This window comes from Nannospalax galili, unplaced genomic scaffold, assembly GCF_000622305.1.
Source record: "Nannospalax galili isolate Female #2095 unplaced genomic scaffold, S.galili_v1.0 scaffold517, whole genome shotgun sequence".
NCBI classification, from domain to species: Eukaryota; Metazoa; Chordata; class Mammalia; order Rodentia; family Spalacidae; genus Nannospalax; species Nannospalax galili.
The window spans coordinates 88,134-115,285 of record NW_008340098.1 but is presented as its reverse complement, the minus strand read 5'-3'; the positions used below and the strand labels follow the sequence as shown (position 1 = coordinate 115,285).

Sequence of the window (27,152 nt, the reverse complement as noted above, 5' to 3'; positions counted from 1 at the left end):
CCGGTTCCTTGCTAGCCCCGGATTTCCATCTTTCATTTAGTAGCCTGTATTGGAGATTCCTCCATGTGTTGTCATGGTTTGATGGTACATTTCTTTTTAGAACTAAATAGTATGCTATTATTTGGACATATTCATTGACCTACTAAAGGACATACTTGTTTCCTCCATTTTGGCAATTATGACTAAAACTGCTATAACGTTTTTTTTTTTTCAGTCTCTTTGAGACAGGGTCTCCCTGTAGCCCCAGCTTCCTGGAACTCACTATGTAGACCAGGCTGGCCTTGAACTCACAGAGATCTACCTGCCTCTGCCTCCGGAGTGTTGGGATTAAAGGCAGGTGCCACCACGCCGGCTACTATAACTTTTTTATGTGCAGTTTTTTTTATGTGGATATTTTCAGTGCATTTGGGTAAATATCAAGAAGTGTAGTTGCCTGGATAATGTGAAGAATATGTTTACTTTTGTAAGAAACTGCCATGTGGAGCTGGAGAGATTCCTCAGTGATTAAGAGCACTGGCTGCTCTCACAGATTACCTGGGTTTGGTTCCCAGCACTAACATGGAGGCTCACAGCCATCTGTATCTACAGTTCTAGGGGATGGATGCCTTCTTCTAGCCTCTGCAGGCATTGTATGACACGTGCACTTAGGTAGTGCAGACAAAACATTCATACACAGAAAGGAGGGAGAGAAGGAAGGAAGAGTGGGCCATATATTTTGTACTATTTTGTATTTCTACCAATAGTAACTGACTGTGCCTATTGCTTTACAGCTTTGCCAATAGTTCACGCTATCTACCAGTCTTCTGGGTTTTGTCCTCTCTCGTAGGTTCATGGCAGTATCTCATTGATGTTTCAGTTTGCATTATCCTGATTACATGTGATATACAGCATATTTCTGCTTATTTGTTATGTGTTCTTCAGTGAGAAGTATGTCAAGTCTTTGGACCATTTTTGTCAGGCTGTTAATTTTCCTATTATTGACCTTTAAGAGTTACTTGTGTATTTTAGGTAACAGTTTTTTATTAGGTAAGTTTTTTGTGTGTGTATTGTCTCCAAAACTATGGCTTTTTATTCTCTTGGCAGTTTCTTTTTACTTTCTTTTAATGCAGGTATGCACTTGCCATAGCATGTGTGTGGAGCTCAGAAGACATCTGAGGAATAGGTTCTCTCCATCCACTTTCTTTTAAGGCAGGATCTCTCTTCTTGTGTCTGCTACTTTACTGAGTGCTCCATACTAGCTGGTCCATGGGCTTCTGGGCAATTTCATCTTTACCTCACATCTTACTGTAGGAACACTGGGATGAGATGCTACTGTATCATGCTTTTTATGTGAGTTCCAGAGATCTAGGTTCAGGTTGTCAGGCTTGTATGGCAGTTACTTTTACCTGCTGATTGATTTTTGCCAGCTCCATTTGAGTTAATTTTTATGAAAGATCTGAGATCTGGGCCTAAATCTATTTTTCTGCGTGTGCATAGCAGTAAAAACAGAAGTTAGCTGAGCCTGGTGGCACACAGCTATAGAAGCTGATTTTATTTGCTTATTTGCAGCTCTCTAATTCTTCTTAATTTTGAGCACTTACTGCTATAATAGCTTTCTCCTTACTAGTAAAAGACTGGCTATGAGCAAACATCAGCTTTAGTCTGCCTGTCTTTGCTATCATGCCATTTGATGTCTGTTTCATAGTCAGGACACTTAAGTAATGCAGCCCCTTCATCAGAAAGGATTTTCCAATTAAGGAGAACATTTTATCACCTGTTCTGTAGTTTTCTTATAAGAGTCTGTTTAAAGAAAAAAATCTTTTTTAATCCAAATTTATAATTATCTATAGTTGTATATGACAATACAAATTTTGGACTAACCTTTGAGTCTTTTAGAAAGATATTGATAATCCTGAGTAAAATAGATTATTTGAAGTTTTCTCTAGCTTGACTATCCTCTTAAATTTGAGTGACAGGTAAGCTGCCTTAGACCTTAAACTTCTTAATTTTAAGTGCCTTGAGAACTGTTCATGTGCCTATATCAGAAAAATAGATCTAATTTATTACTAGCTATGTGATAATATTTGTCTATTCTTGGAGAGAATTGATAATTTCTCACCTCATTAATACTCTGATATAAGTAATGCACACAGAGCATATACACGTAATACAAAACACAGCTAACCGTATTCAGAGGGTCCTAGTTTTAAGTTCACAACCTCATGGAGACCTACACACACTGCATTTGTTTAAGGACAAAGATATGAACAAGACAAAGTGGAGCCTTCTGCTGAAAATCCTTGATAAAGAATTTTAGAGTAATCCCTGATAGTAGCAAATAGCAGGTGTGGTCTAGGGCCCTCTCTTCTGCGGGTTTGTTAACCACACAGCTTTGGAAGGATAAAGCTATAAGTGAAAAGGGCTTTTCTTTCCTCTGCTTCTCTCTAGTTTAGACTCTTCTCTGAAAGTTTGAAAATTGTAGATCTAGGATTAGGAACAAAGCCAGTGTATCAGATAAGGGGAATAATTAGCAAGATTCATGTTTCCTAGATGACATTGAAAACAAGAAAATCAGCATTAAAGGTGCCCAGTCTAGTAAAATGGAAACAAAAGTCATTGTCTAGGAATACTCTTGAGAAGCCTTAATTTGTTGGGGGTGGCATCAGACCTGCAGGGTTTCATGTAGTCTAGGCTAGTCTGGAACTCACTAGCCAAAGCTGACTGGGAACTCCTGGCTTTCCTACTTTTACCTGTCAAGTGCTAGAATAACAAGTACACACTACCATGTCTGTCTTCATTCTTGTTTTTCAAGAGCCAAAGAATGCAGCTGCAACTGTTTTGAATATTGGCTCTTGCCATTGTTTAGTTACCAATGTTTTCATCCAGGAAAAATGTTAATAGCTTTGTCTTAGAATTTGACCTAACTGCACTATGCTATAGAAATATCTTAAGCAATAATCATGGAACTCCATTGTTAGTAGCTTGATGGGTAGATTTGAATAGCATAACCTTGCTCCACATTCTATATAGTAATAGATATTAACAACAAGGTAATAACAAATTCAACATTGTTTTGATCCGACTTTGATTCAGTTCTCTCCTAGAAATGAACACAATATTGGTTATTTCTTCTTGGACTATACTATGATGAGCTATTCTCCAAAGCTCTTTTCTGATTGTAGGTAGTCTATAAAACTTTCAGGAGAAAGAGTAATTTGGAAAGTGGGACGGGAGGGAAGTTACATGATGTCACATGTATCTCATGTTTACTTAAGCAGCTCTGATATTCTCAGGAAATGGATAAATGATGAATAAATGCTGAGCTACCAGTAATAAAGAATTTGAGGTAATTGCACTATGATACAGAAATATCTTATAATCTGAACTTGTTGTATTTGGATCAGTCATAGTATAGATAGATGCCTATAAATTTTAAGGTATAACATATTTATGAATTTTTTAATATTCCAAGGAAAGTAATGTGGCAGTCCTATAGCCAAATAAGGGCAGCAGCACCACTCAAACTCAGCCAAACAGTTCTGAGTTCAGCTGAGGCAGGAAGACCATGAGTTAGAAGCTAGCTTGGGCTACCATAATAAGATGCTGTCTCAAAAGAATAAAAATGAAAAAGAGGAGGACTGGAGAGATGATTCATTGGCTGAGTGCTCTTGTTGCCAAGCCTGATGACTGAAATCAAATCTCCAGAATCCGCATGGTAGAAGGAAAGAGCTGACTCCATAGGAGTCCTCTGACCTCTACATGTCCAGTCACATCTCCGTACATAAGGAAGGTGAAAGACAGAAACAGAAATAGGGATGGACAGAGGGAAGGAGGGAGGGAGGGAAAGAAAAAGAAGGAGGCAGTTGTAAGTCAAGTGAGCTGGCACACTTGTAATTCCAGTATTTGGGAGACAGAGGCAGGACAATTACTGCAAGTTCAAGGTCAATTTGGTAAATATAGCATGTTCTTGGCCAGCTAAGAGTACATAATGTGGCAACAATTTTAACAAACAAAAAATTAAAATATTTTAAATCATTTGTGATTATCAATAAAGAAAACCAGTTGTGGCTATTCATTTTTCTTATTTGGGGCTTTTACTCAATCTGACATCACTTTTTTCAAATGCATTGTAAGACAGGAAGAACACTGCGATAGTATCAAAACCCACTTCCTTTTTATGTACAAAAATAAAGAGCTCTGACAGCAAAACTGATACTTTTAGTTGAAAATTGATAGAAACTCTTGATAATGTGTATACCTTTCTGGCAAAAAGGAACAGACTAGAACATTGAAACTCAGTTCATTATTAAATCTAGCTTATTGATTTCTATTTAAAGTAGAGGAAATTAAAAACTTGTAGTTTTGAGTCTTAATTTTCAAGCAGGAAGCAATGTTTAAAGAAGAGCTTTATGGAATTTCAAGTCAAGGTAAGGTGGAGTAATTCCAAGAAAATATTAGTAAAATCAGTTATTTCTTTCTGTTACTTTTTTATGATCATAGCTAAGTAAAATCTCTCTGTATTTTCCCCCAAATAAGTTGTGAATATTGTAATATGAAATAGCTGCATGAGTATAGCTTTTACCTTGTGATAGAGAAGTTTTGTGAGATAATGGTCTGCCTTTACTATCTTTAAAAAAAAATCAATCATACGAACTACTTCTTTGCATTTTGAGGATTTACTATTTCCCAAAGCATGTTATTGTTATTTTTACTGCATCTTCAGACTGCTTTAATTCAGGAATTTGATACTTTATATTCTGCCTGATGTTTTAGAAAATACTGTAGACCTACCTGTCCTATCACTTTTTTATATGTGCTAAGTTACTAGAGAGGATTGAGTCTCTTTTCAAAGGTATACTGGAGACAACTACTTGTGGCAAAGTTAACTTAGGTGGAAAGAATTGAGGGAGATGTTCTTGTTGGTGAAGGTTTTAGCTCTGCCTGTACTGAAGATGGTCACACTACTAGGACTGAGATGGGAGTAACCAGAGAAGGAGCTAGTCAGGTGTGACTGTCCCTGCTTTATTTAGTGAATTCTTTAGTACATAATCAAGAAACATAGCTCAATTTGGAGTAGATAGCACTTACATGAAAAAGAACTTCAAAACAGGTCTTCTAGAATTGAAATTCACAAGACCAATGTGCACCCCCCTTTATTTTTGAGGCAGAATCTCACTGTGTAGCACTGACTGGTCTGGAACTCTCTAAACCAGGCTGGCTTTGAACTCAAAGAGAGCCACCTGCCTCTGCCTCTTGAGTGCTGGGATTACAGGAGTGTGCTACCACACTCATTCTAAGACTATCCCTTTTCTACAAAAGAACTTTTAAGACTCCAGTTGTTAACAGTCCTTTGTCAGTCTTCCAGCTATATATAACAGCTGACTGAGGGAACAAATACAAGAAATAAAAGTTCATTTTACATTATTCCAGTGGACTATTTTAATATTTTCTAGTTCATCATTGCTGTGACCATAATTTTTTTTTTTTTTTTTTTTTAAGCATTTTAGTTGCCTTAATTAAAGCCAGAGGTAAGGCAGGTTCCACATAAAGGGTTTGGTGCCACCTATTTTCCTTCTGGGGCTTATGGGGAATACCATGTCACTTTGTCTCATTGGAGATTTGCACGTGTGCTAATTGTGTTGTTTTTGTGTGTGTGTGTGTGTGTGTGTGTGTGTGTGTGTGTGTGTATTATATGTAGTTATGCTTTATATATACATTGGAGCAACACTGTATTTGTACTAATATTAGTCTTCATATGGTTGCCTCTTAACAGAGACTCTAAGCCCATTGGGGATTGAAGAATTTTGTTCAAAACAGTAATTGACAGGGCTTAGGTGAGATTAACCCAGATGTCTTGTCTCTGGCTTCTTTGCTTTTCTGGTTCTGTATTCTTTTTTTTTTGAGACAGGGTCTCCCTGTAGCCTCAGCTGGCCTGGAACTCACCATGTATAGCAGGCTGGTATTGAACTCACAGAGATCCGCTGCCTCTGCCCACCAAGTGCTGGAACTACAGGCATGCACCACCATGCCAGCTGGTTCTGTATTCTTATGAAAAACATTTAGCTACTACAAGCTATAGGCTCCTTACACTGACTTTCAGTTCAGAGAAAGGACTAGAGCTTTGAATTAAAGCCAAGACTGTGCTTTTTGTTTTTCTTTAAAAATATCACAAGATAGAGATTTTCTGACTCCAGTTCCATTTAAAGTACTGATTCTGTTTGTTATTAGTATATATTTTTGTACAATATAATGGGTTTCACTGTGGCAGTTCCATACATGCATGCATACACTTTGGTCATACTCACCCTTCAGGGACCATATAATTTTTTAATTTTTTAAAATTACAAACAGAAACTTACAGAGGTAGTTGCAAATATAGTAATATAATTTTCCCTGGAATCTTTGGAGAGTAAAGTTGCTGCATGGAGGGTAAAAACCACTATTACCTGAAATGCTTTAGTACAAGGATTAAAAAAAAATTATTTTTATTTTATATATATGAGTATTGTGCCTTCGTGTATATAAGTGCACCCAAGAACAGAAGAGGGTGTCATATCCTCTGGAACTGGAGCTACAAACAGTTGTTAGCTGCCATGTGGGTGCTGGGATTTGAACCCGGGTCTTCTGCAAGAATAGGCAGTGCTCTTAATCACTGAGCCATCTCTCCAGCCCCTAAAACATTTTTATAAATACTTGAAATAGGGACTTGGAATTAAAAAAATTTGGCTAAAATAGAATGGACGGTAGGGCAGGGAATGTTATCTTTTTTTTCTTTTTGAGACAGGGTCTCCCTGTAGCCCCAGCTGACTTGGAACTCACTATGTAGACAAGGCTGGCCTCAATCTCGCAGAGATCCTCCTGCCTCTGCCTTCCGAGTGCTGGGATTAAAGGTGTGCACTACCACACCCAGCTAGGAATGTATTTTAATAGGACTCCAAGGTAGAAATCATAGGAAGGGTGAAAACAGTTTCAAGTTCAATGTAGTTGCTCATATCTATAACCACAGCATTTGTGAGGTAGAGGCAAGAGGATCAGAAGTTTAAGGTCATCCTAGACTACATAGTGAGTTTGAGGCCAGCCTTCATTACATGAAGCTCTTTCTCAAAAACAAACAGCAACAAAACACATCGATTTTCATCTGAAAAATGTAAAAACATTAAATTTATTTTGATGTAAAGTAAATAAAAGCTATAATTCCAGAATATATTTAAAATGTTTTGCATCAGAATTCATGAACTACAGCCAAAGGTAGTTAAACAATTTGCGACACTCAATGTTTCATATCAAAAAAGCATTTAACTAGCAGGGCATGGTAGCACATGTCTTTAACACCCCCCATACACACACACCCCCGCCAGCATATGGGGGGAAAAGACAGACAGGAGAATCTTTGTGAGATCAAGGCCAGCCTGGTCTACATATGGAGTTCCAGGCCTGTAAAGGAGTGCAGGGAAACCCTGTCTCAACCCCACTGCCCTCCCAAAAGTATATAACTAAAAAAGGCAGGGGGGAAAAAAGTAATATTAAACCAATAGAAAGCCTAGAAAAGAATTTATATTAATAAAAACAAAGTGGCAATTAGTAAATAGTAAGGAAGAAAAATAGTAGAAAATATAAATTCATATTCTACACAAACTTCCTTAATCTACCTTAAAATTTTGTTTATGAGTGTTCTGCTTTCTTGCTTGTAAGTGTGCCCATGTCATGAAATCCCTTTGGAAGCCAGAAGAGGGCATCAGATCCCCTAGAACTGGAATAAAAGACAGTTGTCTATATGGATGCTGGGAACCAAACCCAAGTCCTTTGGAAAAGCAGTCTGCTCATAACCGCTGAGCCATTTCTCCAGCCCCTTTACCTACTTTTTTTTAAAAAGGGAAAAATAGCTGGGTATGGTGGCTCACACATTTAATTCCAGCACTGGGGGGCCAAGGCAGGCAGATCTCTGTGAGATACAGGCTTGACTGGTCTCCATAACGAGTTCCATGCCTGCTTGGGCTATAAGGAGACCCTGTTTCCACAAAGACAAAACGTGTGTGTGTGTGTGTGTGTGTGTGTGTGTGTGTGTGTGTGTAAAGCAAAGTATACCAATTATGCTTCAAATATGTATATAATTGCCTTTGATTTTAAGTTTTCAAATATATTATTTCAAATATCTATGGAAATGATTGTGATACTTTAAAAATCTGACTAGTTTTATGTTTTCTGAGGCAGCACAATGACCACAAAATGAGTATCTTAAAACAGAAACTTATTTCTCATAGTTCTGGAGGTCAGAAGTCTGAGAGCAAGGTCAGCAGGGTTCCTTTCCCCACAGAGGCTTTCAGAGAGAATCCTGTACCTAGCTTTTTCTAGCTTCCTGTGAAACCTAACCAACTTGGATTATGGCCACTTCAAGTCTTGTCTTTTTCTTCACCTTCTCTGGATCTGTCTTCTGTATGTGTGTCTCATAAAAAATACTTTGTTGTTTAGGATCCACTTGGATAATCACGGTAATCTCATCTCAAGATACTTACTTGAATCTAGCAAGGCCCTTTCCCCAGTAAAGCACCATTCACAGGCTCTGAGAATTAGGACATGAACATAACGTTTTTGGTGGCCACCACTGTCAGCTCACTTCAGGTACCTATTAATTATTCTGAAAATAAAATTTAAATCTTGGCTTTGCTCCATGCTAGCTGTATGTTTTTTACAAGTTAATTCAGTTTCTTGCTGTATGAATATAGGTAGTACCAGTGCATATAACAGTGAGTGTGTATCTTTGTATTTTATTTGTACAGGAAAAAAAATGTAAGGATGAAAACCCACTGTTAATTTGACTTAGTGCTATCTCTGCAAATCAAATTTCAGGAGTTTGGAGTAGAAAATGGGATTTATGCTTTGGTACCATGGAGGAGTTCTAACTATAGATGAGTTCAAAAATCCTGTTAAGTAAAACTAGTATAGCTTTTGGCACATAGACTTGTTTGCTGTTATTAATTAATGTGTCTTTTTACTGTAATTAAGAGAGATGTTTCTTATGAGTCTAATCTTGTTTGCTTTTTGAAGTTCTGCATCTTTAGCTTTTGAAAAGAGTAATGTTTTAAGTTTCATAGATATTGACACCATTATTTGCCATTGAGATGGTTTTTTTTTTTTTGGAGACATGATCTCCCTGTAGCCCCAGCTGGCTTGGAATTTGCTATGTAGACCAGGCTGGCCTAGAACTCACCGAGACCAGCCTGCCTCTGCCTCCTAAATGCTGCGATTAAAGGAGTACACTACCATGCCCAGCCTGGTCCTAGAATTTTTTTTGACTTATTTCATTTGTTAGAAAAGGCTTTAACCTTAAGGAAGAACCTTTCATGCCTTGGTAATTACAAATAGAGACTACAAAGTAGAATCCTTATATTTTGTAGTGGAGTTATCTTGATTTGTATGTTTCTTGTTCATAATCAGGCAGTTTGTAGGAGTAGTGAGGGGATGTATATTATGAAAATTCTGCAACACATTAGAAAAATCAGTTGGATATTCATAGTTAAGCTTGTGTTTTCATTATGTTCTAATATCATTGATCAAATACAAAAGAAAAAAACAAATGTTGATAATTGTGTGGAGAAAATGGAACCCACATGCATTCCCACTGGAATTGTAATCATTTTGGTAAAAAAGCTTGGCAGTTTCTCAAAAAGGTAAACAGAGATGAACTGGAGGAGAGATGGTTCAGCAGTTAAGAGCACTTACTTCTCTCCAGAGGAACTGAGTTTGGTTCTCAACACCCACATGGTAAGATTGAAACTGCCTGTAACTCCAGTTCTGAGGGATCTGACATGCTTTTTCTGGCTTCCATGGGCACCAGACAGCCATGCAGGCAAAGCATTCATGCACATAAAATAAGAACAAAATAAATAAATCTGGTTTTGGTGGGTGGTTTTTTTTTTTTTTTTTTTGAGACAGGGTCTTCCTGTAGTCCCAGCTGTCCTGGAACTCACTATGTAGACCAGGCTGGCCTTGAAGGCCTTGAATTCACAGAGATCCGCCTGCCTCTGCCTCCCTAGTGCTGGGATTAAAGGTGTGTGCCACCACGCCCGGTGATTTTTTGTTTTTTAAGTTAAACATACAGTTAGACCTAGCAATTTTACTCCTAAGATTTAACTCAAGAAAATTGAAAATTGAGGAGATAGATGTCAGTAAAGTGCTTGTGAATCTGAATTCAGATTCTCCAAAACACATTTTTTTAAAAAGCACTGGGAGGGTGGAGATAGACTGATTCCTGTGACTCTCAAGGATAACCTACTTGGCAAGTCCTGAGCCAGTGAGGAGACCCTGACACACCTGTGGAATAACACCTGAGGTTGTCTTCTGGCCTCCATGTATGTGCACACATGGAAGGAAAAAAGGGAGGGAGGAAAGGAAGGAAAAAGAGAGAAAGGAAAGATACTTAGTTTATCGAAACATGATGGTGCACATATATAACTCCAGCAGTCAGGAGGCTTGCCAGGTGTTGAGTCTATTTTAGACTACAGAGTAAGATTGCGTCTCAAACAAAAAGAGGGGAAAGATCACCTTGAAGATACATACACATAAAACCATTCACAAGAGGTTGTTCATAGTAGTATTAATAATTGCCAAAAGTAGAAATAGTTCAAATGTTAATCAGTTGAATATGAACAAAGTGTGCCATATGGATACAATGGAATAATATTCAATAAAAATGAATGCAGTCTTCCTATGTCATGGTGGAGGTGAACCTCCAAAAGATTGCACTAATTACAAAAAAAAATTTCACAGAACATTTATTCCATTGTATCTAATGTAAGATTAGAAAGATTCAGAAAATAGATAAGTAGTTGCCTAGGATTAAGGGCAACGTGTAGGGATAGAGCAGTGGCCAGCTAGTACATGGTCATTTTGGGTGGAATGATGACAGTTGATGGTGGCGATAATTGCACTGTTTGAGAGTATATCAAACACTTGAATTTTTTATACTTTGAACATATTCTGTTTTACATATGACTTTAGGGCTCTTTCTTTAAAAAGTTTGTGAAAATTAAAATAAATTGAGGTCTCATTTTCTTTTTGTTGCTTTTTCACCTCTAGATTTATCTAGCTCCGTTTTTTAATGGTATAGTGTTGTCTTTTCAACAGTGGGCTTATTGTATATCCATTCTTTCACGTGTACACAAGTGTGAGATTCATGAAGATGGGGAACACAGAAGTAAGCTTAAGCTGTCTTAATACTCTACTCTTATCTGCTGTTTGTTTCTTAGGACATTTAAGAGTAAAGTGGAATGCTGTACCCCAAAGCTTCATATTCTCTGTATGTTCCTGCTTATTCTCATGTTAGAGTGCTACCTAGTAGTACATTCTACAGATATATGGTATCTTAATATTTCTTGATCTTACCCATGCAATACTATTTTTCTATAAATGCCTTCCCACACCCCTTACCGTCACATGAGATAGCTAAATCAATAATTTCCATGTTTCTCCTTAGCTAACATAATAGGTACTCATTGGGGCTGGAGAGACTGCCCAGCAGTTCAGAACACTTGATGTCCTTGAACAGAATCTGAGTTCTCTTTCCAGTACCCACATTGGGCAGCTCATTAACACATATAGCTGCAGCCCCAGTGGATCCAGTACCCTCCTCTGGCCTCCGTGGACTCTGCACTCATATGTGTGCATGCACGCACGCACACACAAAAATAAAATCTATTTGAAAATACTCATGTATTCTTGAGAACATAAAAATCTGCTTGCTATGACTCCAGTGTAGTCAATCTCAGACTACATAGAAGCACTAATGGTGAAATAGTGATTGGATCCTATGAAAACCTACATCTCTTCCATTAGTGAAATCTTCAAAGGACTTCTTGTATGGATAAGCCTAAAATTCTTGATATAAGGGAAGGAATGCCGGGTAGAATTTTTAAGATGGAAGTGGCCTATGGTCTTCATTTAAATTTATTCATGGCTTTCTACTATGTCATGCTGCCATTATTCACTCTCAAGTTTACCAGAACATGAATACTACCCAAAGAACCCCAAGATTTTTTTCAAAGTTTTATTTTGATAACATGATTTTTGCATTGCTTGCTTCCTGCTTCTTTGATCACATCTGTTAATCAATGGACTGTAACATACTAATATTCATCCCTTCCCCCATCTTTTCATCCTACACTAGAAATTTCTGAGGAAATAAACTGGAAAGGGAGACTATTTGCAATACTACTCCAAAAAAAACTCCTTCCCCAAAGTATTTGGTCACCATTCTTAACACAGATAAGTAGCATATGATTCTAGGGAAGGAATGATGCTTGATACCAACTCTGATAACACTATTTTTCCTTGTCATTTTCCCCCTAGTATCATCTAGACTGTCACAGCCATCCTCTCCCCAGTCAGGCTGCCCATCACCCACCATTCCAGCAAGTAAAGTCATTTCTCCATCACAGAAGCACAGCAAAAAGGCATTAAAGCAGGTAAGCTTTGTTAGTCTGTGTTTATCAGAAGACTAATCTCCCAACTAAGAAATAATTATGAGAGCCAGATGGTGGCTCACACCTATAGTTGTTTGATGGGCAGTAATATACCAAGACCCTCTCAACAAAACACGGCAGCGCTCCTGTTAGTTACTGAAAATTTCTTGAAAGCTTTTAGATTAGGCTATTTTAAAAATTAAATTTCGGGGACTGCCAGTTTAGTGTTAGTAATTTATGTATCTCTGTATATATAACACCCATTATAGATTTTTACTAAATGTTCTTTTAACACATTTTTGAAGTCCTTTTCCCATCCCCCTAATGACTAAATGCTTTTCACACTAAGCCACATCCCCATTCCTCAGTCTTGTTTTCTTTGGAACTTACTGTAATGATCAAGTAGATTTTTTTTTTTTAAACTTTTACTCTTAATATTTTAAATTATACAGCCATATTTTCTAATATTGTACTCCTAGTTCTATGAAATGAACTATGCATGTTCATTAATATTTCTTTACATACATTGTAATTTTTGATAAAATTTTAGTTTGTAGTCAATTTTTTCCATATTATGTTTATTTTATGTGTATGAGTGTATTGCCTGCATGTATGTAAGTGCACCTGTGTTGTACATTGCCCAAGGAGGTAGAAAGAGGATGTCAGATTCCCCTGGAGCTAGAGTTGTGGACATAAAATGAATAGTGTAGCTTTCTATCTTGTTCTAGATAAGATAAAATTATAGAAATTATCTAAAACTTAAAAATCACTTTGCATTATATTAGCCTTTGCTTTTGTTAGTCACTTGATTTTTCTCCTTTTGTACCAATTTTGGAGATTCGGTCTGTAAGATTAGATTGCCCAGCAGATCAAGGTGCTTGGCACTGAACATGACAAACCTCAGTTTGATTCCCAGAACCCACATGGTGAAGGAGAGAACACATGCCATAGCATACACAATATGACACACAGTAAATAAGATTTTTTAGTTTTTTAAAATATTTTCTATATTATTTTTATTTTATGTGTATAAGTGTATTGCCTGCATGTATGTGAGTGCACCCATGTCGTGCAATGCCCTCAGAGGACAGAAGAGGCTATTGGATCCCCTGGAACTGGAGTTACGGACAGTTGTTAGCTGCCATATGAGTACTGGGATTTGAACTTGGGTCTTCTGCAAGAACAACCAATGTCTTGCTGTGTAGTTCATATTGGTCTGAAAGTCACTATATAGTCCATACTAGACTCTTTTTTTCCCCCCTTCCCCTTGAAATGCTGTATGTGATGGCACATTCATGTAGTCAAGTATACAGTATGTGGAAGCAGGAGGATCCTAATTTGAAAGCCACTCTGGGTTATATAGCAAGAGTATGTCTAGCACCCCTCGCTGAAATAAAGCAAATGATCAATAAATACAAACTCATGTAATTAGGGAAACACTATATAATATCGTTTTTATCCTCAGCTTTTGGTATACACTAAAGGATTTCATTAACACTGACGAATAGGATAAAAAATGGCTACTCATTTACTGGTACAGTATTAAGCATTTAATCATTCATTAAGTAGTGATGATTGAACCTAGGGCTATGTGCAAGTTAGACAAATAATTTGCCCCTGAGCTAGCCCCAGCCTACTCTAGCTGCTTTGGAGAGAAATTTTACAATATCTACTAAATTTTAAATGCACATACCTCTTGAACACCTAATTAAACATTTTAGTACTTATGGTAAGGAAGCATACACAGAAAAATATTTATATATAAGTTTATTATAAGAACTAGCATACAGCCTAACATGCATACAAAAATTCTATTATATGTTATTGATACATATATGATATTATTCATATACCTGAAACAAATCAATTGGAGAATTATGTAAAGAATTATAAAATGGACAGTTACAGAGGATTAGAAGTTTACATTTTGTTACATAGTTTGGATGTGGGAAAGATCACCTATAAGATAACTGTTGTTGCAGAGGACCCAGTTTTGATTTGCAGCTCATTACTGTCTATAACTCCAGTTCTGGGAGTCCAACATCCTCTTCTGGCCTCTGAGGGCATACACAAACACACAGCATACATTCACATGGACAAATACACATGAATAAAAATAAATCTTCAAGGGCTGGAGTGGTGGCTCATAGGTTAAGAGTACTGGCTGCTCTTGCAGACGACTGGCATTCTATTCCCAGAACCTATGTAGCAGCTAATGACTGTCTATGATGTAGGTTCCAGGGGATATGTCACCCTCTTTTGGCCTCTGCAGGCCATTTATTTTTATATATTTTTTGACTGCTTGATGCATATCATGCAGGCAAAACACATAATATAAAAAATAAATAAGTTTTGCCAGGCATGGTTGGTGCATGCCTTTAATCCCAGCACTTGGGGGAGGCAGAGGTAGGCAGATCTTTGTGAATTCAAGGCCAGCCTGGTCTACATAGTGAGTTCCAGGACAGTTGGGGCTACAGGGAAACCCGTCTCAAAAAAGACAAAAAAAAAAAAAAAAAAAAAAAAAAATGTTTTTAACTTAAAGAAAATTTTCAAAAAGATACCTATGTTAAAAAGATCAAACAGGCCAGGCGTGGTGGCGCATGCCTTTAATCGAAGCACTTGGGAGGCAGAGGCAGGCTGATCTCTGTGAGTTCAATGCCTGCCTGTTCTACATAGTGAGTTCCAGAACAGCTGGGGCTATGGAGAGACCCTGTCTCAAAAAGACCAAAAAAAAAAAAAAAAAGAAAAGAAAAAATCAAACAGGACACAGACTTTTTAATGAATACCAAGAGAACACAAAGAGCCAGCTAAGTGAAATTAGCCAACACAGGTTATGTAAGTGCAACTTAGGTAAGAGAAATACTTAATTAAAAAAAAGAACAAAACCAAGCTGTAAATGAAAATTCAATGTTAAAAGCCATGCTCAGTGCCCTCACAAATAGAATGAGGAGAGAACAGAATATGAGAAATTAAAGACAAAATTTAAGCTGTTTGAACATTTAAACATTGACAGATTAAATTAATGAGAAAGTACAGATAGACATTCAAGATGTGTGGGACACTATAAAAAGACCAAATCTATGAATCATAGGCATAGAAGAATTTCATGCTAGAGGCATAAAAAATATTTCCAAAAAATAATAGAAGAATCTGTATATCTATGGAAAGAGATGCCCATCCAGATACAGAAATATGTAGAAGAATAAACAAAGAAACTCCATATTATATCATGGTAAAAAAAACTAACTTTATAGAAGAAATTAAATATATTGAAAACTTAAAAAGAAATATCAATTTACATATAAGGGTAGATCCATAAGTATTAACTTGATACCAAAATTAGATAAACACACACACACATACACAAAGAAAATTACAGACCAGTCTTTATGATGAGCATAGACGCACATCTTCTCAATAAAATATTTGTAAACTGAATTCAAGAACCCAACAAGGGCTGAAGATATAAATCAGTTGGTAGACTACCTAGCATGCATGAAAGAAGCTAAGGGTTGCATCCCCTGCACGTGCCAGGCATGGTGGGTGGCACACAATGGAATCCAGCACTTGGGAAGAGGAAGTAGGAGATTCAGGAGTTCAAAGTCATCCTTGGCTGTATAGTTAGCTTGAGGGCAGTCTAGGCTATGTGAGACATTGTTGAAAACAAATCATCTTAAGATGTCATATGCAGTGATGGTTTATAATACATAAATTAACAAATATATCACATTAATGCACTCTAGTACAGAAATATAATGATTATCTCAAAAGTCAATATTTTATATAACTCCTGAAGATACTATGAAAAAGACATACTTTTGGGGGCTGGAGAGCTGGCTCAAGTGGTTAAGAACAGTCAGTTCTTGCAGAAGACCCAGGTTCGAATCCCAGCACCCACATGGCAGCTAACAACTGTCCGTAACTCCAGTTCCAGGGGATCCAACAGCCTCTTCTGTCTTCTCTGTGCGTTGCACAACATGGGTGCACTTACCTGCATGCAGGCAATACACATATACACATTAAAATTTTTTTTAAAAAGACATACTTTGATAATAAAGTCGTAAGGATTATATGCTATAAATCAATGGCTAGCATTATACAAAATAGGGAAAAATTAGGGGCATTTCCACTAAAATCAGGAACAAGAAGGAACAAGAATGTTCACCTCTTTTGTTCATTGTAGTGCTTGGAGGCAGAGGCAGGCAAATCTCTGAGTTCAAGGCCAGCCTGGTCTACATAGTCAGTTCCAGGCCAGCTAGGGCTACAGAGAGACCCTGTCTCAAAAAGACACCCCCCGCCCAAAAAAAAAAAACCAACCTTCATTCTAAAAAGTGTTGAAAAGAACTCTAAAAAATAATAGACTGGCCATGCTGATAAGTGCAAGAGCTAATATTGTGAAAATAGCATTCAACAGATTCAGTACAGTCCCCATAAAAATTCCATTGACGTTTGTTTTTTGTTTTTTAAATTTTATTACATTTTACTTATTTATTTTATATGTCCCTGTGCCAGTGCAGGTCAGAGAAAACTTGCCAGGAGTCCATTCTCTCCTTCCCTATGGGTTCCCCAGAATTGAGCTCAGGTCCTCAGATTCGACAAGTGCCTAAGCCTGCTGAATTTACAGGGGCTAGAGATTCAGTAGTTTAGAGCCCTGGCTGCTCTTGCAAGGGCCCTAAGTTTGGTTCCTAGCACCTACATAGTGACTGACAACCATTCGAAACTCCAGTTCCCAGGGGTTGGTGCCCTCTTCAGACCTCCACAGGCATTGCATGACACAGGTTCACTTACACTCATAAAAAATAAAAATAATCGGGGCTGGAGAGATGGCTCCGTGCTTAAGAGCACTGACTGCTCTTGCAGAGGACCCGGGTTCAGTTCCCAGCACCCACATGGTGGCTACGAACCGTCCTTAACGCCAGTTCCAGGGGAATCGGAAGCCCTGTTCTCACGTCCACGGCATTGCACAACACGGGTGCACTCACATGCAGGCATTACACTCATACACATAAAATAAAAATAATAAAATATTTTTAAAAAAAATAATGAATAAATTTTTTTTATTAAAGAATGAACTTAGATCCTCATCTCTCTGAAATATTCCAAATACATGGAAAGACCTTAAAAAGTAAGACCTGAAACTCGGAAACATTTAGTGGAAAAAGTAGGAAAAACAGTTCAAGGTGTTGTATATAGGCAAGGACTTTCTGAACAGTACTTGAATTTCTCACAAAATAATGTTAGTAGCCAAGAAATGGAATCTCATGAAATTAAGAAGCTTTTACACAGAAAGTGAACAGTTAATTGAGTGAAGAAAGAGCCTACAGAATGGCAGAAAATCTTTGGTAGCCATGCATCTGACAGGATTACTATCTAGAGTATACAAAGAATTCAAACTAAACAAGAAACCAACAACCCAATTAATAAACGAGCTAATAGTTCTCAAAAGGTGAAATACAAATGGCCAATGATCATGAAAAAATGTTCAAGATTACTACACATCAGAGAAATGCTAACTTAAACTACATTGGAATTGGAGCTCACCCCAGTCAAAATGGCAGCAGTTAAGGAAGCAGATGGAAGCTAGACGTGATGGCACACCCCTTTAGTCCCAGAACTTTGGGAGGCAGAGGCAGGCAGATCTCTGAGGTGAAGGCCAGCCTGGTCTACATAGCGAGTTCCAGACAATCCTGGGCTGCAGGAAGACCCTGTCTCAAAAAGACCTCCTCCCCCAAAAGACAGATGACAAGAAATGCTGGTGAGCATGTGTGCCAAAGGGAACTGTACACTCTGGTGGGAGTGTCATCTAGTCTAGCCACTGTGCAAATCAGTGTGGTATTTCTCAAATACCTCAGCTGAATTACTGTATTAGTTACTTTTCCAGTTGTTGTGACAAAAAGACCTGACAAAAACAACTTAAGGAAGGAAGGGTTTATTTTGGCTCACATTTTGAGGGTCTATGGTAGTAGAAAGAAGGCACATTGTCAGTGGCATGAGGCAGCTGGTCCCATTGTGTCCATAGTAAGGAAGCCGAGAGCAATGAATGTTGGTTTGGCTTGCTGTTTCCTTTATTTAAATGGGACATTCCATTTTTTGGGTTGGTCTTTTCAGCTGTCCTTGTCGATATTCTCACAGATGTGGCCAAAGATTTGTTTCTTAGTAGACTAGATCCTGTCAATTTTAAGATCTACCATCACAAACATACTTGCACATCATTGGTTATTGCATCAGCATCCACAATGACTTAATTTATGGAGTCAACCCAGAAACCCAACCAGCCACAGAGGACTGGATATATACAATGTCATTTTTTTTTTTCCAGTTATAAAGAACAAAGCCATTTGTAGGAAAATAGATGTATGTGAAGATAGACACTTAAGCTAGTCCCAGAAGAACAAATATATTCTCTCTCATTTTTGGTTCCTAGACTGTATATAGACACACAAAATCTTGGATGTATCTATGACATGAAAATAGAGCCCAACTGTCTAGATGAATAGATGGGGCTAACAGTGAAGAGGGGTAAAAAAGAGGAAACGGGAGAAATAGGTTTAACCTACAATATATAACTTGTGTGAAAACATCCTCCTGTAACACATTTCTATTTATAATGAATATACATCATGAAAAAATTGATTTAAACTTTAGGAGCTGATGAAATGGCTAATTGGGTAAGGTGACTTCTGCCAAGCCTAATTGACCTGAATTTGATCCCTGGGACCAAATAGTAAAGGGAAAGGCACCAGCTCCTTAAAATTGTCCTCTGACTTCCATATGCACACACACATTTACAAATTCTAAATAGCAAAAAGTATGTTTACTGTGATAGGTAGACAGTGATGCTATTTATAAACATACATAGCCAGCCAGGTGTGGTGGTGTAGGCCTTTAATCCTAGCACTCAAGAGCCAGAGGCAGGCCGGTCTCTGTGAGATCAAGACCAACCTGGTCTACTAGCAAGTTCCAGGGCAGCTGTAGCTACAGGGGTGCCCTGTCTCAGATAAAAAAACAAAAAGGCTGGGTGTAGTGGCTCACGCCTTTAGTCCCAGCACTTGGGAGGCAGAAGCAAGCAGATCTCTCTGAGTTTGAGGCTAGCCTGATCTGTGTGGCGAGTTCAGACCAGCTGGGGCTACAGGGAGACCGTGTCTCAAAAATACCAAAAAAAAAAAAAAAAAAAAGCCCATAGCCAAAAAACTGCTTCTGTTTAGGAGAAATATGAATGTGGGTAAAAACTTTTTCTAGTCAAATTAAGTCTAGAAGGTTAGACGCTATGCTTTGACCAATGTTGAGTTTTTTAGCTGGCACGAATCGGTGGAAGGTTTGTGGGGAAAATCCTAGAAGTGAAGAGAATTTGTGAGAAGAGGAAGTAAAGTTAGATGTAAGAAAGAAAGTTATAGATTATTTAATCCTATTGCAATGGTAAACCCTAGAATGGTGACTTATTAGGGTGGTTAGTTTTAAGTATCAAGGTATTGTTGTAATTGGCACACTTATTGGGGGGATGTTGGTGGAGAGTGGGATGCCAGCAATGATACTGCTTAAAAGAAGTTTAATAAGAAAAAATATTTACCATGGTTATCCTTAAAAAATGCTCATTAAGACTTAAAATGGTAGTACAAACATAATTTATTTAGCTTTGCATTTGAATTAATAATAAAAATGAATTTTTTAAAAAAATTTTGTGTATGAGTGTATTGCCTGCATTTAAGATCACCTGTGTCGTGCACTTGTGTTGTGCAATGCCCGTGGAGGTCAAAAGATGGCTTTGGATTCTCCTGGAGCCGGAGCTATGGACATTTATTAGCAGCCAGTGCTCTTAGCCACTGAGCCATCTCTCCAGCCCATAAAAATATATTTTTTGTGGTTCATATGTGTAAAACTCACAAAAGTTTAAATTGTATGAGTTTTAAATTAAAAGACTTCTTACTGAAAGCCTGTAATTTGATTGTTGCTGTCTGCCTTATTACCCTGTAACACTTGTATTTTTATTATTTATATAGTAATATATACCTTAAACCTTGGTTCGTAAAAGTAATTTATTAAGCAGATAACACTATAGCACACTCCCGTCATCCTTTTCTTGCATCCTTGCATGTTCTTTTATAGAGTGTCAGTGTGGCATATAAATTAAGCCTTTGTGTCTATTGTCTGTTTTTCACATTACTAGATAAGGAAAATTACTGTATTAGTTATCCTTTATCACAAATGAGGGAGTTTTTGTTACTAATCACTAATTTAGAGTCAATAAACTGTTAACAAGAAAAGTACAGTTTTGATTAAAAGTCTATATAAATTATTCTATTTCCATTATTTGTCTAAATTTCCCTTTTGGGGGGTGGTCAGAGGAGTCTTTGAGACAGGGTTTTTCTGTAGTCCCAGCTGGCCTGCTACTCCCTCTGTACACCAGGCTGGTCTAGAAATCAAAGAGATCTACCTGCCTCTACCTCCTGAGTGCTGGGATTAAAGGAGGGTGCCACCATGCCCGGCTACCTGAATTATTTAGACCACTGCAAAAATAGATGGGAAACAGTAGTTCTGACACTAGTTATGTTGAGTTTTGTATTAACCTGATTGACAATAGCAGGATGAATAGAGGTGAATCACCACTTGGGAAGCCTGTACATACCTGTGATGATTACAGAATGAGAGAATACGTGATAACTCCTTTGTCATTTTTACACGTTGTGTTTCTGTCTCATCTGTTATAAATACAGTATGCAGGGGCTGGAGAGATGGCTCAGTGGTTAAGAGCACTGACTGCTCTTACAGCAGACCTGGGTTCAATTCCCAGCACCTACATGGCGGCTACAAATCGTCCTTAACTCCAGTTCCAGGGGAATCCAAAGCCTCTTCTGACCTCCGTGGCACTGCACAACACAGGTGCACTCACATACATGCAGGCAATACACTCATACACATAAAATAAAAATAATAAATAAAATATTAAATAAATACAGTACGCAACTGTATCCTAAACATTCATCGCTTCACTGTCAGATGATAAATTGTTGCCACTGTAGCATATACAGAGTTGTATATAAATGTTAGGCAGGAAGTAGCCAGGTTACCCCACACTTCTTTTTTTTTTTTCCTTTAGGTTGGTGTTATGAGACAGGTTTCCACATTGTAGCCCAGAATGTCCCGAGCATCTCAGCCTCCCTGAGTTTTGGTGTTACAACTTGCAGGAGTCAGTTTTCTCCTCCTAGTGGGTCCCAGGGATAGAACTCAGATTATCAGGTTTAAAGACAGGCACCTTAATCCACTGAGCCATGTAACTAACCCTCTTTGATATTTTTTCTTTTTCTTTTCTTTTTTTCATTTTGTCTATTTGAGACAGGGTCTCCTGTAGCCCCTGCTGGCCTGGAACTCACTATGTAGACCATGCTCACCTCGAACTCACAAAGATCTGCCTCCCTCTGCTTCCCAAGAGCTGGGATTAAAGGTGTGCACCACCATGTTCATTCTAAACAGTATTATCAAATTTACTCAATTAAGAACCTCCTAGAAATAAAGATAATCTGAAATAGCCATAAAGAACTATACTATTATTAGGACCTTTGTTGTGTAGTCTTCCTTCCTCTTACATTCTGTAAATTACTAAGACTTGGGCATTTGGACAAGTCTCATTGTTCTTACAAAAGATAACTCAAGTATTTATTCAAGTGTAGCACCTCTGAAGCATAAATAATCTAAATATTTACACTTTTGCGTAGTTTTGATGCATATAGAGCTTATTACTACATGGCTTAGAATTCTGTTTTCAGAAATGATAAAAGTATGTGTACAAATCTCTTGAGTAGAAGGTGGTAAAGTCTTTGGCTTACTGGTAATTTTTAAGTTCCACAAGAGAGGAATAATTGTTCCTTGTATTTATATATAGCAGAATAATTCTGGCAAAATATATGCGAAGTGTTATTTATTTATACAGATGTATAGATAAATACAAAGTATTATTAGGCCTTGCGTTCAGTTAGTTTATGTTTTTGTTTACTTTCAACAGAATTCAAAGTGAATGATTTTTCACCACTTTAAAGATGAAAAGATTTCATTCACTTATTATTGAAAGCTGGTTTGCTTGTTACTTATTGTCAGTTTTCTCTTTATAGGCTCTGAAACAGCAACAGCAGAAGAAGCAGCAGCAGCAACAGTGCAGACCAAGCATGTCCATCTCCAACCAACATCTCTCTCTCAAGACCGTCAAAGCAGCCAGTAACTCTGTACCTGCCAGACCTGGTAGGCAATTTGCCCATTTCTTTTTTCCAACAGACCTTTTTTTCAGTATTTCTATGCTGATAAATTGATGTATTGCATCATGTATTTTTAAATTGCTAAATCTGTTGACATAATCTTTCTGCTACCCCAGCACCAGTATAAAAAAATCCTAGGGTAAATGGGCTGGGCTTGATGGTATATGCATTAAATCCCAGTACTCTGTAATTACTGGGTCAGCCTGGTCTACATAGCAAGTTCCAGGCCAGCCAGAGCTGTATAGTGAGACCCTGTGTCTCCCTGGGCCTCCCCCCAAATTATCATTCACTTAAAGTATACCAGTGACATTTGCACCTAAGAAGGAAATCAGTGAGTAACATTGAAATAATAATATATAATATTTGGAAGCCAGTGTTTATTATCATTATAAATCTATTCTTTCCAAGTAGATCAAAATGAATTCTTTGGGTGTATATGCAGGGGTATGGGGTGTGTGTATGTGTGTGTGTGTGTGTGTATGTATGTTTATGTGTGTTGTGGTCAAAGACAACCTCAGGTATCTTCTTCATACACTGTCTACCTGTGGTTATGTTTTGTTTGTTTTAGGCAGAGTCTCTAACTGGCTTGAGACTTATGGATTAGGCTAGGCTGGCTCACAGTGAAGCCCCAGGTATCCTGTCTCCATCTTCCCTGCAATGGGGTTTCAAGTATGTTCTACCACTGACTTTTTATGTAGTTTCTGAAGATCAAACTCAGGTCCTCATGCTTGTGCAGCAATCACTTTTCAGACGGCCATCTACCTGAACACAAAGTAAACTATCAATTCTCTCACTTAAAATAAGGTGACTTCCCACTGACTGTGGTAGCACACACCTTTAATCCCAGCACTCAAGAGGCAGAGGCAGGTGGATGGCTGAGAGTTCAGGCCAGTCCTGGTATACATAGTGAGTTCCAGGCCAGTCAGCTGGAGCTGTAGGAAGACCCTGTCTTAAAAAGACAAACAAACACACACACACACACATATATATATATATGGTCACTTCTGAAGAATGTAATACCTTTCAGTTTGATTGAACATGTTTACAAGGTCTTTTTACTTTTGTTGTTGTCTATTTTGTTTTTAACAAAATTGCTAAGACTTCTGTTTTGCATTATATAATTCAATTGAATGTTACAAAGGTAAGTCTTACAGAACTTTCACATTTTTTTGTTAACAAAATTATCTTCCGTTAGAGATGAATAGTATAGCAGAGGAAGGTAAGAATTTTATTTTCCAAAACAGGGCCACATTTTCTCATACATAACTCCCTATAGTTTACTATGGAATAACTTATTTTTTAAATTTTTTATTACATTCGTGTGTGTGTGTGTGTGTGTGCGCGCGCGCGTGTGTGTGCGTGCACGCACGCACCATGGCATGCATATGGAGGGCAGAGGGCAATTTGTGGTAGTCAGCTTTCTCTTACCACCGCATGGGTCCCAAAGGTCAAACTCAGGTTGTCAGGCTCAGCAGAGGCACTTTTAACCTGCTGAGCCATCCTGCCTGGCCCTGATTGATTTTTGTATATGAAATTTGGTGTCACCAGATTTTATATATTTTCTTCCCCTAGCTCTATGGGAAGGAAAACAGTCTGACGGACAGTCAAACAGTCCCCAGAACTCAAACTCCAGCTTTTCTTCCTCAGTGAAAGTGGAAAGTTCTCTGCTAGGCTTGGGGAAGAAGTCTTTCCAGAGATCTGACAGACTCCACACAAGTAAGTTTACAAAGACTTCTGATTTCAGTGAAGTGATTTGTCAGCATTGTGTTTGAAATTCATTAGCTACTCACTTAAGTTTAATGTATAATTTGAGTTTTATAATAGTTGGACTAAATTTCTTTTTATTGGTATTTTGGGTATTCTTTTTATTTAATTTCCTTTGGGTCTTTTTTGCTTGTTTTCATGGTTGGTTTCATACTGAGAATTGAACCCACTGCCTTGTACATGGTAAGGAATTGCTCTACCACTGAGCTGTACATCCCTATCCTGTCTTAAATTACTTTTTTTTTGAGAGAGAGAGAGAGAGGTTCTCACTATATATATAGTCTTAAGATGGTCTGGAACTTTGATGGCCTTCACTTTGTTATCTTCCTGACTCAGTTTACAGGTGTACACCACCACTTCCAGATCTCTGATCATTGCTTTTGAGAAAGGAAAAGAGGGCCTGGACAGATGGCTCAGCAGTTAAGAGCACTGACTACACTTACAAAGGACTCAGGTTCAAATCCCAGCACCTACATGGTGGTTAACAACTGTCTTAACTCCAGTTCCAGGGGATCTGACGTCCTCTTCTGACCTCTACTGGCATTGCATGACACGGGTGCACTTACACACATGCAGACAATACACTTACACACATAAAAAAATAATACCTAGAAATAAATAGATTTGGGGACTGGAGAGAATGCTCAGTGGTTAAGAACACTGGTTATTCTTGAGGAACACTGGTTATTCTTGCAGAAAAGCCGGGTTTGAATCCTAGCACCCATATGGCAGCTAACAACTGCCTGTAACTCCAGTTCCAGGGGATCTGATAGCCTCTTCTCCACGGGCATTGCACAACACGGGTGCACTTACCTACAGGCAGGCAATACATGCATACACATAAAATAAAAATAATTTTTTTTATACAAAAAAATTCACTTTTAATACAATTGACACTAAGATGCACATGCGTTTCTGATCTCTATATATCTGATTATTACTAGTCACAGTCAGTTACTTTCTGAGCTCCTTGGCATCTGGGCATGGATATAAAGTCGTCATCAGGTAGATTTCAATGGCAATGTTTTTCACATCTACTAATTATTAAGGAGCAAATTTTTATACTTTGAAGATTTTTTTTTTTAAACACCCACTTCCCAGATAGTACCCTCCCATAGCCTCCCTCCCCCAACTAGAGCCCTTATACTCTGATATCCCTGCTACTGTCTGCTGTGTTGTCGGCACCCCCACCCATTCCCCACTACTTGCCCTTCTGGCGAATCTATCTAGATGTCTTTGGTTTAGGAGGGTCAGCTGTTCCTCATCTAGCAGTAATCAGTTGTCAATATTCCTTTGGATGGACTTGAACCAGTGTCCAGTCTATAAAGAGGAGGGTCAACACAAGGAATCATTTCCTCCATGCTTCCAAGTGAAGCCAACCATGGTCAAGCAGGAACTTTGACTTATCAGAGTCCATATGTATAGTTAAAGGCTACATAACAAACAACAATGCCAGACAGGCGATACCGTCTTTTGAGTTGTTGGCCAGGGTGGCCAAAGGGATTCCCAGATAGTAACCCAGCATAGAACTCGGAAAATGAACAGACCCCAGTCTTATCCGAAGGAATAAAATATTTTTAAAGAAAGGAAAAGAGCCGTGGATAAAATTGATTAATGTTCTTTCCCTATACTAGTTTTCTCCTGTTTGCCTTTGAGTTCTTAATTGTCTTCATGTTCGTCCTGTCCTCTGCTTATTATTTCACAGAATTATCATTTTGTGGTTTATTCCTCTTTTTACAAACAGGTCCTATATTCTTATTTCTGTAGACAAAAAAAATTAGAAGGGCTTATAATTAAATACAGTAAACTGAACCTATTTTGTCACTCTTGGAAATCCAACTAAAATGAGAATATGGACAAAGAATTAAATCCATATGGGTGAAGAAATCAAGGCAATAACCAGATGGGCTTGTGTTAACAAAGTTTGAAAGATGAAGAATGAAGCTGCAAAGCAGTTGTTATTAATAAACAAGCCAACTATGGCTACAGAACAGGAAAAAGGCACAAGAACTGGAGAGATGTATGACAGAACAGAAAGGTGAGGTATAGGGTTAAAAAGTAGAGCCTTGCTTAAAAGTCAGGAAACAGTTTGATGCTTCATTCTAGTAGAAGATGGTGATATTGAATATAGATCCAGTAATTTAGATAGCACATAGAGCTGTGGGCCAGTGAGAGGCACTATGTGGTTACATTCATCACAGTGACTTAAGGAAGTTGAGTGATTTATTTTGGTTTACAATTCATAGTGAACAAGTGGGGAAGGCATGAAAGTGGGACCATTTCTTATCCATAGCAACAGGAAGTAACTGGCTAAATCACACAGGATTTTGGGAAAACAGGTTGAGGTAGGAAACAGTGCCAGAGAATACCTCAAAGACCTGCACCCAGTGATACACTTCTACCTGTCATGCCTCTCTGTAAATGTTCCACAGCTTCCCAAAACAGTACCAGTATCTAGGGACCAAGTGGTCAAACACATGAATCTATTGGGACATTTTACGTTCAGATTGTAATAATAGACACAATACTGAAATTTGGGGAATTAGGTCACATACAAATACTGAAGTATGATTTTCCTACTTGGCTTCCAGAATGCTTAGTAGTAAAGAAAGCCAGGCCAGTGCAAGCCAGAGGCAGGGGCAGGCACATCTCTTCAGTTCAAGGTCAGCCCAGGGCTACATAGTGAGTCCCTGTCTCAGAAAACCAG

General features: G+C 38.0%; 1 protein-coding gene across 4 annotated transcripts in view; it reads left to right on the top strand.

The window, feature by feature from the left end:
* Positions 1 to 27,152, top strand: part of Asxl2 (ASXL transcriptional regulator 2) — a 111,461-nt gene that overhangs the window by 56,096 nt on the left and 28,213 nt on the right. For all 4 annotated transcript variants that reach the window (XM_029564455.1, XM_017798637.2, XM_008834991.3 and 1 more), the window contains 3 exons: positions 12,325 to 12,440; positions 22,541 to 22,667; positions 24,254 to 24,397. In XM_029564455.1, the coding sequence (XP_029420315.1) occupies positions 12,325 to 12,440; positions 22,541 to 22,667; positions 24,254 to 24,397 (387 nt within the window). The remainder of the gene's footprint in view (positions 1 to 12,324; positions 12,441 to 22,540; positions 22,668 to 24,253; positions 24,398 to 27,152) is intronic.